Genomic DNA, 15,107 nt, shown 5'->3' on the forward strand with positions numbered 1-15,107 from the left:
ACACACACAGAAGGATACACATATAGAAAAACATAAGGATATCTTCCTTCTTTCTCTAGCAGAACTAATATCTCCAAAAATAACAAAAATTAGATCTCAGCATTGAAAAGAGCTACAAAGAAGATTTCCTGTCTAGTCTAGTCCTTTTCTGATTTAAAGTTAACAAGAGGGCAGCCCGGGTGGCTCAGCAGTTTAGCGCCGCCTTCGGCCCAGGGTACAATCCTGGAGACCTGGGATGGAGTCCCGTATCAGGTTCCCTGCATGGAGCCTGCTTCTCCCTCTGCCTGTATCTCTGTCTCTCTCTCTCTCTCTCTCTGTGTCTGTCATGAATAAATAAATAAAATCTTAAAATAAATAAAGTTAACAAGAGTTATTAGTGCTTCAGTTATTTTTCTATTTAAACTAACTTTATTGTCCAACATATATGGTGATGATTTTTAATTCCTTTCTTCATGAAGATGATAGTGAATGCCAACCTAACAAAATATAAAACATTTTTACACCAATGTAAATAGAGGAAAGACTAAGGTAAAAATAAATAGCATAATTATTCTTAAAGTGAAAATTATATGTGGCTGTGGTGCCCAAATTGCCTACTATGAGAAATTTAACATTTTTCATTTTGATCATTCATTTGTCTATTGATTCAATGTCTCAAAGAAGTAAGTTTTCATTGCACAGCAAATTTGCTAAGACATTACATACATGTGACTTGGAAAGAACAGCAGTCGTGCAATTAAAATCCAGAATTCACCACAAACCTAGAAATATTAATGCTTTAGCAAACAGTTTAGGTCACTATTTTTGAAGGTTATATTTTTTTTCTCTTCATTTTAGCGAAAGATTTAATCTTATAGCAGTTTAAATATTTATAGCAAAATATTGCCTAAGATTAATTCAATATACCTCAAGTATCCCCTGGGTAGTTTCACTATTGTGATGTACAGCTTGTACACGTGCATTATGTATGAGGGGGTTTGTGGCATATGACGTTAAAATAGCCACACATGAATGTGACAAACGGAATGTGCATAGCATGCGGTTTCTTATGAAAAAAAAAAAAAAATCAGCTACCTACAGGTGTGTTTTTTAAAAAAAAAAAAACTAGTAATAAAAAATAAACTAGGAATAAAAATAATACAACTTTCCATTTCTATAGAATTTTAGGTCTACATAAAAGCCTCAAAAAATACTCCGAGATATCCAGAAGGGAGAAGTAATATTCTGAACATAACACATTCATGCGTTTACACGGTGACTCAAATTCATGAAGTTCTACTCTAGTAGAGCAGACATCCAATATTTCAAGTGGGAGACTGGATTTATGACCAGGAAACACCATAAAGACCTGAGATAACTCGGACAAAGAAAATGTCACTTTGTGGCTTCATAAATGACTAAGACAGGACCCGTAAGGAGACAGCCAATCACCAAGAGACAGATAGAGATACAGGAAGACAGAGGAGAGAATACTGAGGCTTACACATGATCCAGAATCCAAACAAGGAAATGCTTTGCACATAATAAGACAATGGTATATACTTATTTTTATTCCATGTAATAGTTCTGAAGCCTCTCTTGTACCATTACAGACTGTTATATTAAGTCATGAGCAGATCAAAGAGATAGGCTAACATGATCCTCCCCTAATATTTTATGTCACCATGGTGATGCCATATGCAGGAAACTGTCAGTGACACAGCTGAAAGAACCAGAAGATATCTCAGAGAAATCAGTTCCCAGTTCAGGGTAGGCACCCAACTAACACCTGCGAAGTTCTAGTTCTATGAAAGCATATAAACTTTAAGCTTCGGTGATATAAAATCATCTTGAAGTAAGACACATTCACCTCTGAGTGGAGCACTGGGGAGGAACATCATTAACTATAGCTCCTGTCAGCCCCCAAAGTCAGTGATTTGCCTAGAAGATACTTCTTATTTTCATGCTCAGAAGTTTGAGACTACTGCTTTTTACTGAATTGTGAGATTGGTTTTGTCACATGAACACACTCCCACCAAGTTAAGTGCAGGATATTTTCCCAAAATGTAAATATCTTATTATCATGAATAGCCAGAGCCTGAACCAGCAAAAACATAAGAGTCCATTAAAAGTTATAATTGGAAAAAAAAAGTTATAATTGGGGCACCTAGGTGGCTTAGTCAGTTAAGCATCTGCCTACAGCCCAGGTTATGATCTCAGGGTCCTGGGATTGAGCCCCACATCGGGCTCCCTGCTCAGCGGAGAGTCTGCTCCTCTCTTTTCCACTCTGACATTCTTCCCCACTTGTGCTCTCTCTCTTTTTCTATTTCAAATAAATAAATACAATCTTTTAAAAAAATTATCATAATTAATTATTTTATTAGTGCCTTTTAGAAGAGAAACATCTCAGTATTATTTCTCTGTCTTGGTGACTGAATATTTAAAAAACTGTGATCATAAGACTTTGTATTCCTTGACCCTGGCAACATTCCTTTTTTTCTAATTATAGCGACACTATATTTCACCAGCAGCTAGGTATCAAACATTTCAAATCACTTTCAGAGTTTGTGAAGGATTTGTATAACTTCTACCAACTAAATCCTATTTTCAAAGCTGTTTATCTAATTACGTACCCAAGAGTCTGTATGTTCTGGGCTCAAAGAGAGAAGAGGGAGAGTGGTGAGGCAAAAAAAGGAAAAAGGAGGAAAACAAATATTTGTACCAAAAGAGAAAATAAAGGGTATGCCTGGGAGGCTCAGTCAGTTAACTATCTGACTTTGGCTCAGGTCATAATCTCAGGGTCCTGGGATCGAGCCTGAGGTGAGCCCCACCTTGGGCTCCCTGCTCGATGGGGAGTCTGCTTATCACTCTCCCTCTCCCTCTGCCCCTCTTCCCGCTCATCCTCTTTCTGTGTCTTTGTCTCTCTCTCAAATAAATAAATTAAATATTTTTTATTAAAAAAAAAAAGATAAAATAAGGGATGCCTGGGTGGCTCAGTCAGTTAAGCATGCAACTCTTAATTTCAGCTCAGGTCATGATTTCAGAATCCTGAGATCAAATCAAGCCCACAGTCGGGTTCTGTGCTGGACATGGAGTCTACTTAAGATTCTCTCTCCGTCTACCCCTCCCCTAAGCTCTCTCACATCCTCGATCTCTCTCTCATAAAAAAAAAAAAAAAGGGGGGGGGGACAATAAGTAAATAAAATCTACTGGTTTCTTGTCCTTTACTTAATCAGATTGAAAGCAACACAAATGATAAAACAGGGCTCTATATAAGCCAATAACTCAAATAATGCTCTCAGGAGAATTTGACACTGTGCACTGCTGCCTGACTAGGAGTCGGTGTGTTTGAGTTCTATTTTGATATGTTCTGTTTTGGAACATATTTCTTGTCATTCCTTTGCTGTTGCAAGATGCTATCCCATTTTACTGTAGTAACAAACATTGGAGCTTTTCCCTCCCCTTCTATTTGCTTCTCATTTTCTGGAATTTCAAAACCAGAAGGAAGAGCCTGTGAGGTAGACAGCACTATAATTCCTTATGATTTACTGCCCTTTTGTAAAGGAGTATATACCACCACCCATTGGCATGTATCTTGCAGGACCGCATCCCTGGGGAAAGAATATTCCTTACTCCATTGGTTTCAAGTGCTCTGGCTTCACCAGTCAACTATGCATGGTATTGACAAATGTCTCATAAAAGCGGAAGCCTTGAGAGCCACTGCATGGTCCTGCTGTTCCTCTCTTCCCTCTGCCAAGAGAAGGGCATGCCCCAGCTAGGGGCTGTTTCTTCATCCTGGATTCCAGAATAAAGAGCGCCCACAGCCACACTAGGCCTATCATCAGCATACCGAAATGTGCGCAGGAAATGCAGCTTTCTTGGTACAAACCACTGAGACTCTCTTCTTTAGTCACAGGATTGCAAAAGTTGACAAATAAATGCATGTTATCACTGTACATTGTATTTTGTATACATAAAATAAGAGAATGAATTAGAGGGCTCAAGATGCTCCTTATGTAAAGAGGGAGTTCTGACATGGTTCCTTTGTGTAGCTCTCCCCACAACACATTCATTGCCTCTCCAAGTACATAAGCTTCATCATAGGTACCATCATAGATACCATCATAGGTACCATAGGTACCAGCTGCTACTATTTATAACTCTGACTTCTAGTCCATTCAAAGAAGCATGCATTAGCACCTTCACTTATGGCCCATCAGATCACTGTGGTATACTTGTTTTTCAGAAAGCCTAAAAGCTACTGAGAAACAAGAGAAGCTGGTGGAGCTTTCCTGGCTATTCAAAGCTGGCTTCTTGCATACACAGAATAAACCAATACCCTTTGCCAGGTGGATATGAAAATCACATCACAACCCAAATTTTAATATTAAAAACTATTGTGCTTACACTATGGAGTAAATAGGAAGTCTCTTCGATTTCTGAAAACTAAAAACAAAAACTTATCTGGTTGTTTTTTTCCCATCAACTCCTCACCTTCTGTAGACCCTTTTATATGAAGGCGTCTGTTGAGTTCATCCAATTTGTTCTTCATGTGAAAACCAGAAAAGGAAAAGGGGGGAAAAAAAAGCAAATGAGAAATGTCCTGTCTTTCCTACATGCTTCTTTCTACTTAGCATCTTGCTAAATTCAAAACAGGATCCTAAATTCCATCAGTTTCATAGCTCTGTAGAGGAATTATTTATTTCATCTCAAATTGACATTACAGGCTCCACCTCCTAGGAGATCTATAGGGTCATAAGCACCTTCCTTAATCTCTCCATGACTTTGTTTCCTTTTTCTAAAACTATGGATAATCCTGGAAGCAAGCTCCAGACTAGTTGGTAAGAGTGGTTATTTGGGCACAGACATATGTAAATTAATTAGAATACTATCTCAATATTTAAGATTAATCCCAGGTATACTAAAGTGATTCCTAAACTAATTTATGAAATCATTTTTTCCAAGGTTGGAAAGTAATGGCTCAGCAACTCTACCTTTCACTATATGTCCTAGAGACACCCTAGCTTGCATATACGAGAACACTGACCATAGTGTCTACCGCAGCATTGTCTGGAGGAGCTAACAACTGGAAATTACCAAATGTTCTCAAATAGGAAAATGAATAAAATCATTACAGTATATCTACACAATTAGACATTAACTATTAGCAATAAAAAATGAATGAGCTAAAACTCATGTATTGATATGCATAAATCTCAAAAATATACAATAATTGCAGGATACATATAGTATAACAGCATTTACATACAAATGTATAATATGCAAAACTATACAATAGGTTATTTTAGGGAACTGTATTAAAGATTAATTAATATATTATTTAAGAGATACATATCTTTGGAGTAAAAGTTTAGAGACCTCCTTGGCAATTATAAACACTATATTCAAGATACTAAATATCTTTGGGGTAGGAATGAAGTGGGATTGGCAGGGAGAGTGTACGCGTGGAACTTCCACTGCATCTGTAACATTTTCTTTCGTAGTCTTTTGGAGAATCTCATAGACAAAGACAATCTAGAATTCATCTAAAATGGTTTAAGATAACAAATCCAAAATATTTCTTGTTTTCCAGAAAAAAGGTAATTCAGAAAGCAAGATACAAATAAAAGATTCCTCTAAAGTTATATTTGGAATCCACCTCAAAGGCCACTTCCTATTGACTTTGGCAATGCAAACACCTCCAGCTGAGGTCTGAGAATTACCTGCCTTATAGTAATTAGCTTTGTTGGTTCTTGTCAGGAGCAAAAGTAGGAAGGAAAAATAAAAGGGGTTGGGGAAAGAAGAGCAAACTGAATTCCTCCAGTGGTGAGCTTTTCCCATCCTGTGGCTCCCAGGCTCCTAGGAATCCTGGAAGGTGGCAAATAGTAGAAGGGGATGGGCCAGGCAGGAGAACCATGTTCCATTCTTCCAAGGTCTAATAGAAGGTTTACACATTTACCCATAATAAAACCACACATGCAAAAATAACAGATTTTTTTTTTTTTTTTTTTTTTTTGCTTTGTGTTGGAATCACATCAACTCAGTGTGGTAACACTGATTATTTCTTGCTGTCAGAGCACTGATTGGTAGCTATAAATGTCTTTGATCAATATAAAATTCAATAAGCAAATTATTGCTTAATACTTGTAGGTTGTTGTTCAAAAACTGTCCAAACACAATGTGCTGGGTGGTTTCTATTTGCACTCCCCCCCTCCCCATCCAGGCTGCACCCTCCCCTTCTCTGCTCTGCACCCTGGGAGACTGATCTCTAGGGACTGTACCGAAGAGCTGGCTTGCCTTCCAGCTCCCTCCTGGCTCCACCAATGTAAGGCACCAGTAGGGAATTAGAGGAGAGACAACAGAGGGTAATTACTTCCCCAGATTCCTCCCAGCAGGCTGCAGTGTACTCCTGCAACTCTCTACCAAATCCCAGAATTCCTCCTTATACAGTTCTCTCTCCCCGTTCTAGTCCCTTTATTGCTCAGGCCGAGAATTGACATCCTGCTAGCCCCAGGGTGCTCTATCATCCCTCACTGCCCTGCCTCTACCCGGCCAAGTTTGTGTAAATAGTCCTCTCATTAAACATGATTCACATAATCCCTTTAAACTCTCTTTAAAAACCTTTTGGGCATAGGCCATCTGTTTTCTATTGGGACCATGACAGATAGACACATGATCTAGGCTGAAAAAATGAAAAAGCCTTTGGTTGGGAATTGTGACTCTGCAGAATAGCATTGTGAATTCTACTTTTCTCACCCTTTGTTTTCTATACCTATGCTGCCCAGTATGGTAGCCATAAGCCATATATGGCTCTTTCAATTTGAAGTAATTAAACACAATTTAAATTTTAGTTCCAAGTACTTAAAAGCCATCTCTGGCCAGTGGCCAGCACAGATATAGACCATTTACTTCATCACGGAAAGTTCTATTGGACAGCACTGCTCTACACCCAACAAGCTCCTCCATTGATAAACATAAAGATTATTTCTACCTTTGGCTCTACCTTGTCATCACAGTTACAGCCCAGGTCAAAATCAGACTGAAGGTACATAATCCCTGGGTAGTTGGGTCTGGTAACTTCCTCTGGCATGGTTGGCCTGAAGGTATGAGTGCGCAGGAGATGATTCAAACTTCCATGGGTTCCATTATTCGGAGCTGGCTTCAAGCCCAGGAGATCTGGTGAGGAGAAAAAATGATGCCATGTGCTTTATAAATATTTTTTGATGAGATATATTGAGAGTCAAAGCCATTCACCTTCCAAGGGTCTGAAAACTCTGAACACAAATCAGAATTGGATAGACGAAATTAGTTGTAGGTACTCATTTCTTAGTTCCTGAGCCATGCTAGTTTCACCATGTCTTGCCATGGCTTTCTGAAATAGCCCTGTTCGTTGCCCGACCATAGAGAGACATTCTTGAAAAGAAAGAGTGAATGTACGGGGCCCTGACTAGCTATTGCTTATGTCCGTGATAGCTACAGGAACCACCGATGTCAGTGTCAATGTCTTTCTACACTGCTAAGACTTTTCACCCCACCTTTTGAAATGAGACTTATGATCAATAAATAACCCCTAGCCTGCCCTCTAATGCACTCCACAGGAGTATGGGGAGAAGAGGAGGCTCTGGCCCAGTGCCTTGAAAGGCTGCTGTGAAATGAACAGGCTGATTTCATAGCAAGTGAACAGTTGCCAAGCGGGCACACAGTGACTTGCCTAAGCTGAGAGGCAGGACAGGGAAGAGCTAGCAGCCAAGATGGGAAAAGAACCCAGGAGACCCGACTTTCAGACTCCCCCTCTAACCACCAGACTGGCACTCCCTTACTAAATAGGAAAAGTTGTCCTCATTCAGCAAGTAGAAGCTCAAGGAAGAAAAATAATTAGGAGCACATAAATAGCTGGCCAGGACACAAGCTGGCAACATTTTCACTGGGCTGCAACACGAGAGATGGAGGGGGGAGAAAGCTCTGTGAGGAACTCTTCTTACTTCACCGGCTCTCTGACCAGTGGTGTCAAACTGTAATGTGATGTGAGATCAGCCACAGGCTGCCAACAGCAACACTATGAAAACTCCCCATTAGTCAACTGTTAAAGGAAGACAAAGAAGCCTTAGAAGGGGATGAGATTCTGTCCTTCGAACCAGTGGGCACATTACCACCATTTTTTGCTGGAGGTGAAGTGGTCCTAGAAAACAGACACCTCAGTTCTTTCTCTGACCTTGAGGAAGTTCATATGATAGCTTAGATCGCTTCATCAGCTGTGATTAAATAAGTGACTTACCGCACATAACATTGTAAAGTTCAATGTTTTCAAACGGAGGCACTTTAGTCTTGTACTTAAACGTTGGGCCATAACCTACAAAAACAGTCTTCCCAAAGAAAAGAAAATTAACAGAAACAATTAGACATTGCTAATATCCAGTATTAACTCTTCCCCTATTTAGGAATACTGTACAATTTCACCCATGCCCACTTCTTTGCCCCTCCTGAAAATCACTAAAATACATGTTCAACTCGCAGCATGACGGTCATACCTGCATGCTGTTGACCTTGTTATCAAATCCATGGTCTCCCTGGAAAAAACATTTTCCTGATGGTTTCTTATACACATCCAAAGGTTTCCTACATAGAAATAATTGTAGGATTAGTCAGGATTTCTCATGAAATCCCCCTATAAAAGCCAATTTTGTCACACAAAAACATTCTAAGAAGTGGACTTTACAAGCATTTTTGTCTCTATTTGAATTGTATCCTTTCTACAGTGATGAAAAGATGATGCTATTCCTTTTCTCCAGGTGGCTTTATTTTGACAATTGACCCAGGACACCTGGGGACCTCTGAACAGAAGTCAAGTACCTTCCTCGTACCTCATGCTTGGCACTGAGCAACGCATTTGTCACAGGTAATGCTCTGTCTGCCTATGTTCACCAGCTCCAAAACTGTAAGATTCTCCACTCTGGGACCATGTTTGTCTGGTTCACTCCTATATCCCCATCACTAGGCTCAATGCCAAGCACATAATAGGCACTTTTTAAACATGGGACTCTTCATCAATGAATAGAGATCTATATTTTCTAAAAATTTTTGCACACAAATCTACTTATCAGTATAATGTAACTAGAGAGTACTACTGAGTGGTAAACCTACATTTAATAGTGACATATCAAACAAAAGCTCAGACTTACCTAGACATCTCTGTTTAGAAATAGAAAGTGAAAACATTGCTCTCTAGGCATCAAAACCACTTGACCTTCCTAGTTGTGACAGGAAGATGCCTTTTGCTTAAGTGTCATGAAGCACTTTTCCAAAACACTTTCATGTTAATCAATACAAATTTTCCCATGGGTCCCATTTCTATGAATCCTTGTAAGCACTTACAAGGTCTATCTCACTGAACTAAAGTACTTGGTGGAAAACAAATTAAACATTTGGGTCCCCACTCTCAGAAAAGTACTTCCACTTAGGATAATGATATATGTACAAATGATAACTCAACAACACAAGAGCTGAAGTTTTAAAAATTAACTAATGATCAAAATACCCAGCTGTGGTCTCTGCTAATTTGGTCAACTGTCCTCATCACTCACTTCTACTCAGCTCCTAGTTTTCCTTCATATCAACCTACCAAGTGCACCAAACTTGCTCTCTTTCAAGCCACATAAAAGGTCCAACAGAAGACACACTCAGCCAAACCCATGTTGTTCACATCTTTGTAACTATTCCATGAAGACTCTTCATGTCTGTTCTAAATTATTTCAATAATTTCTGGTCTTCATATATCTCTCTTCCTCATCCTACATATTTAACTCTGTGTAGCCCCTTGACAACAACGGTAGGATATTTATGTATTTGTCACATGTGTCTCACCAGATGGTTCATACTGATGTAAGTTTCTAGAAGACTGCCACCTTCTCATCATCTTTTCTCCTTTGTAAGCTCATTGAAGTACCCAACTAGAGTGTGTATGGTAGTTCAATTATTACCACAGATCGGCTCACAGAGCTTTTCTTAAGGAGGAAATCAGAGCAAGAGTGAGCATAAAAAGGTTTCTGCCAGGTATGTTTGAAAATGGATTAGCTTTTAATGATAAATCCTTTGGAATTGCTTAGAATTTCTGGACACGTTCTACACCAGATTCAAGAGCAAGAAATGGTCTCTTAAATATCGGAAAGTCTGGGATCCCTGGGTGGCGCAGCGGTTTAGCGCCTGCCTTTGGCCCAGGGCGCGATCCTGGAGACCCGGGATCGAATCCCACAACGGGCTCCCGGTGCATGGAGCCTGTTTCTCCCTCTGCCTGTGTCTCTGCCTCTCTCGCTCTCTCTGTGTGACTATCATAAATAAATAAAAATTAAAAAAAAATATCGGAAAGTCTTTTATAGTTCAAAAGAAGGTAAACCTCTGATATATTTAAGGCAATATAAAGCATGCCCACAGTAACAGAAGTTTTAAGATTAACAACATTTTCTAAACTCCTCTAAAGATGTTGCTGCCAGTTAAGTCTTGTCAACCAAGACCAAATCAGTCCAGTTGTGGTAGGTCAATGTCCCAGGCACACTTTAGACCTACTCAAGTAATAAGAATAGAGGCTAGAATGTAAATTTTAAACATGAAAAGAGAGAGACCACACAGAGATGCACTGAGACACCTCAAAGAGACACCAAGAGGTGGGATCCAGAAATCAGAGCTGCATTGGCTCAGCACTAATTGTTTATCTAGCCTTAAAAAGTCTTTGCAAATGATGGGATTTCCAACTGAGATTTTTCTTTTTCTTTTCTTTTTTTTTTCTTTTTTGATGGCTAAGGACCTTATAGCACTCCAGTTGCCAAAGAGGTGGTTATGAAGATCAAAAACAGTCCCTGCTAATCCCCAAGTTACCTTGCGACGTGCCATCTGCGGTCCACCAATAGATGGATGTCCTCGATTCTCCTGTTGTTGGCATAGTGCAAGCGTTTGGGAAGGTGCTGTTTCATGTAAGGCTTAAAGTGCTGATCTGGCTTTTTACACTGAAATATAAATGGACATTGGACTTTATGTGGAATATTTTCTAGAAAAGTCCTAGATATTCTCTCTCTAGAAAGTCAAAGGAAGTTTTAAACCAAACACAAGGTTGGTTAGTGAGTAAATGGAATTTATTAACCCCTATCAGATAATATAAGCTGAAAACAAGTAAGTTCAAAAGGGATTTGATAACTTGGTAGATGACATGGAAGAGGGTAGTTAGGAATTTTTAAGATACGTTCCTGACTTGTGAGACAATCACTAAAAGCAACTCAAACTCTAAAGCCTTTTCCAACTACTTCAAGTCAAGGGGTGGGAGGTGGGGTGGGAAGGGAGGAGGACGCACACTCGGTCCTGTAATTACATCCTGCATGGGGGGATGATGGAACACGGTGATGGGCAGATCTGGTTCAGAGAGAGTAAGGATTTGTTTACTCATGAATGAGTACTTTTCAGTTCTAATGGAAAGATCAAATATTCTCAGTTTGTATCACTGCCAAGCCCATTAGGGAGCCTGCAGCTGTCCGCAGTTTTGAAGTTTTGAAAACTCTTAGAGAAACAAATATATGGGATTGCAGGGCAGTAAGGAAAATGTTCTTCCCGCCCCATAGGGTAGGTGAGCCTAGGAGGTGAGTGTGTGGAAGCTCCTCCAAGGGCAGAGGTTGGGTGACATGCAACACTTACCGTGAGATTAGCAATAATGGCTTTAGGGTCATCTGTTCAAAAAGGGAAGGAAAACAATTTCAAAAGCCATGACAATAACCCCTGAAAGAAATAATTTTTACAGCAAAAGACTCAGTTCTTTCTCTTTCTCCACCCCCCCCCCCCCCCACTTAGAAGAGCTATCACTGTAGGCTTTGTTTAAGATACATGCAAAATTGGGGCTCTTGGGTGGTTCAGTCAGCTAAGCGTCCAAGTCTTAGTTTTGGCTCAGGTGGTGGTCTCAGGGTGATGTGATGGAGCCCTGTGTTGGGCTCTGCACTCAGCGGGGAGTCTGCTTCAAATTCTCTTTCCCTTTCCCTCTGCTCCTTCCCACCCCTCACTTGTGCTCATTCTCTCTCTCCCTCTCTCTCTCTCTTTTTCTTTCTCTGTCTCAAATACATAAATAAGACTTTAATATATATATATATACATATAAAAAATTAAGTGTGAGTATTTAATATTTTTTTATTTAATATTTTGATAAGTGAAGAATGTAGGTATTAAATGGGAATACTCCTATGGTAAATTTCCCTGCTAAATCTGGTTCTTCTCTTCTAAAAGAGGATTCCTCCTCCTGGGGTGCAAGGATAATGCTAGGTAAACATCTTCTTTAGGTTTCCCCCCCCCCGAATGATCCCCCTGGATCTTGGCTTCAGTGTATTTGCAATTTGACATCAGGAACCAAACTGGGCACTTGGGGCTTTCAGTGTAACTTCCTATTTATCTACCGATCTTGGAAACAAGTTATCATCCACTTTAAGATGAATCTTCTACTCCATTGACTCATTTTTTTCTAAAGGGAGTTTTGTTTCTTCCAAAACACCACGGGTCTCATTCCAAAGAGCTGTTCCTCCCCAGTCACAGACACGCACATGTGTGTGCCTCCTTTATCTTCACTACAAGTAGACAGAAGATATTTTAGTCAGTACCCTGAACTAGCTAAAAGCAAAACTATGTAAATGATGGTTGTGTATAAACTGTGGATGGGATTGTATTATCTGAAGGCCCCTTTTGGGGGGGTGTGGAGAGAAACAGCAGATTGTAGGTTGGTTGGATTTTGTTTTGTTTTCAAAAAAATTGGTTTAGTATGTCATTATAGAACCAGCAGAAAAGGAAAGCAGAGTACAGAAGAGATAGCAGCTCTCATGAAGCAGTTCTCCCTGAGATTTAATCTTCATGCCGATGTCATTTCCTGCTGTATCCCTGGGGCCTTGTTCTTAGTAGGCGTTCAACAAGCATTTGTTAATAAATACAAATAAATATTTGTTCTTATTTGTTGAAAATGCATGACTAAGCTTGCCTTGCAGTATAAGTACACATGTTTCAAAGGGAGTTTTCAGAACCTGGGTTCTAAAGCCATGAAATCCAAAGCTAAAATGTGGACCCCATTCTACTTTAATTGTGGTTAAACTTTAGATGTGTATTTTTTAAAGATTTTATTTATTTATTTGAGAGAGAGAGCACAAGGCAGGGCAGAGGGAGGGTAGAGGGAAAAGTAGGCTCCCCACTGAGCAGTGAGCCCAATGTGGGACTCGATCCCAGCACCCTAAGATCATGACCTGAGCCTAAGGCAGATGCCTCACTGACTAAGCCATCCAAGGGCCCCATAATTGCATCTTTTAATAAAGCAAGGAAGTAATAACAGTAGCAACAATGGTTAACCCAAATTGTGTCCCTATCATGTACAGTCCCTCTGTGACAGCTTTGCAGGCACTCTCTGGTCCTTCACAGCTACTCTGGGAGGCAGGTGCTACTAGAATCTTCACTAAGCCAATGGACATTTAGAAGAGTGGGGCTTGCACACTGGGACTCTAACAATCCAGCTGAGCAAGCCATGTTTCATCGAAGTTCTACACTCTGTGCGTTCATAAACCACAGTCCTTAAAGGAACCAAACTGGGTGAGTTCACGTTCTTTGATAATGAAGAAAAATAAATAGCCTAGGGCAATCTTGTGCTCAGATAAATCCCAGAGAATTACTGGAAAATAACAAGTGCCCAATTCCATGCTTGGGACACCAACCCTTCAGTTTTGAAGTTCTCAGGCCTCTCATGCTGACGGCTTTCCCCTTTCCAAGAAGGAAAGAAGTCCCAGCACAGGCTGATGCTTAAGAACTGGCAAATCTGGGTTCACACCTCAGCCCAGCCACTTCCTAGCTCTCATACTCCTGGCCAGTAACTTCATCTCTCTCTGAGCCTTGGTTTCTACTGTCTGCAAAAGGGGATAGTAAAAGTTGTCACCCAGGGTTATTGGAAGGATTAAAGATGACTGTGTATGTATTTAGCTGAAAATAGTGATGTGACCAAGACGTCATCATTATAGCTAAGGTTTATACAACTTTGACTACGAGCTAAAAGTTAATCTAAGTGATATGTAGATAATCTCTAGTTAATCTTTCCAACAATCCTTGCCTTATAAATGAGGAAACCAAGGCACAGAACATTTAAGTAGCTTGCCCAAGGTCATAGAGTGGCAGGGCTGGGATTTGAACCCAGACATCCTGCCACCATTGTCTGTGCTGCTAACCTCCCACTCTACTGACCTTCACTAAGCAGAATCACATATATGCAAGGGTTTTAAAGTATGAAATTTTTAATCATTGGTACTTATTATTTCATTGGCTCCAAGAAAGTTTTCCTTTTCCCCTAAAACAGCCTCCCCATTATATTTATTGATGCCTGAAGGACCTTTTGAAATAGACAAAACCTTTCTTGCATAAGCCCTAAAATGCAGGTACTAAATCAACAGGTACCATAGTGACTGGTGTCCCATCTCTGGCCAGGGCCTGCCTGTCTCAAGTGAGCAGAGGAGAGGGGAGGGTGCGGAGGATGGAAAGGGCATGGAAGAGAAGCCGCAGAAACACAGATGATTTGTTTATTTTACAACGTTGCCTGGAGCTGACCTTGGAATGGTTCCCATTTGTGTTGACTCAGGAACGCAGTTTGGGGAAAAACTTAATTTTCCAAAGCTTTACACTTGTGCCAATGGTTTCTTATTCCCAAGGCTAAAACCTCTAAGGGATTTTTTTCCCCCAAAAACGCAGCATGTCTCCAATAAACGGTGGACTTCTCAGAAGCTAGGTGGGCACCACCTAAAACATCTTAGTCCATAAATAAAGGTTCTTGGGATGCCTCGGTGGCTCAGTGGTTGGGCATCTGCCTTCAGCTCAGGGCAAGGTCCCAGGGTCCTGGGATCAAGTCCCACATTGGGCTCCCCTTGGGGAGTTTGCTTCTCCCTCTGCCTGTGTCCCTGACTCTCTCTCTCTGTGTCTCTCATGAATAAATAAATAAAATCTTTTTTAAAAATCAAAAAAATAAAGGTTCTTGTCAGTAGCATATCATGCCCTGAATGTGTACAACATTAGTGATAAGATTGTTCCTGTTTATATCTAATCTTCCAGAACGGCCACCACTTCCCAAGGGTGTAACAGTTCTC

The 15,107-nt window shown here is 40.2% G+C and overlaps 1 protein-coding gene across 10 annotated transcripts in view; it reads right to left on the bottom strand.

Moving 5' to 3' along the window:
* The window catches only part of ENPP2 (ectonucleotide pyrophosphatase/phosphodiesterase 2), a 111,473-nt gene that overhangs the window by 19,473 nt on the left and 76,893 nt on the right, over positions 1 to 15,107 (bottom strand). For 8 of the 10 annotated variants that reach the window (XM_077847064.1, XM_077847063.1, XM_077847057.1 and 5 more), the window contains 6 exons: positions 11,656 to 11,687; positions 10,849 to 10,976; positions 8,508 to 8,595; positions 8,255 to 8,342; positions 6,971 to 7,155; positions 4,474 to 4,525 (listed from right to left, as the gene is read on the bottom strand). In XM_077847064.1, the coding sequence (XP_077703190.1) occupies positions 4,474 to 4,525; positions 6,971 to 7,155; positions 8,255 to 8,342; positions 8,508 to 8,595; positions 10,849 to 10,976; positions 11,656 to 11,687 (573 nt within the window). The remainder of the gene's footprint in view (positions 1 to 4,473; positions 4,526 to 6,970; positions 7,156 to 8,254; positions 8,343 to 8,507; positions 8,596 to 10,848; positions 10,977 to 11,655; positions 11,688 to 15,107) is intronic. The other 2 variants (XM_077847059.1, XM_077847056.1) reach the window with 1 other exon arrangement.

Source organism: Canis aureus, chromosome 14, assembly GCF_053574225.1.
Source record: "Canis aureus isolate CA01 chromosome 14, VMU_Caureus_v.1.0, whole genome shotgun sequence".
NCBI lineage: Eukaryota > Metazoa > Chordata > Mammalia > Carnivora > Canidae > Canis > Canis aureus.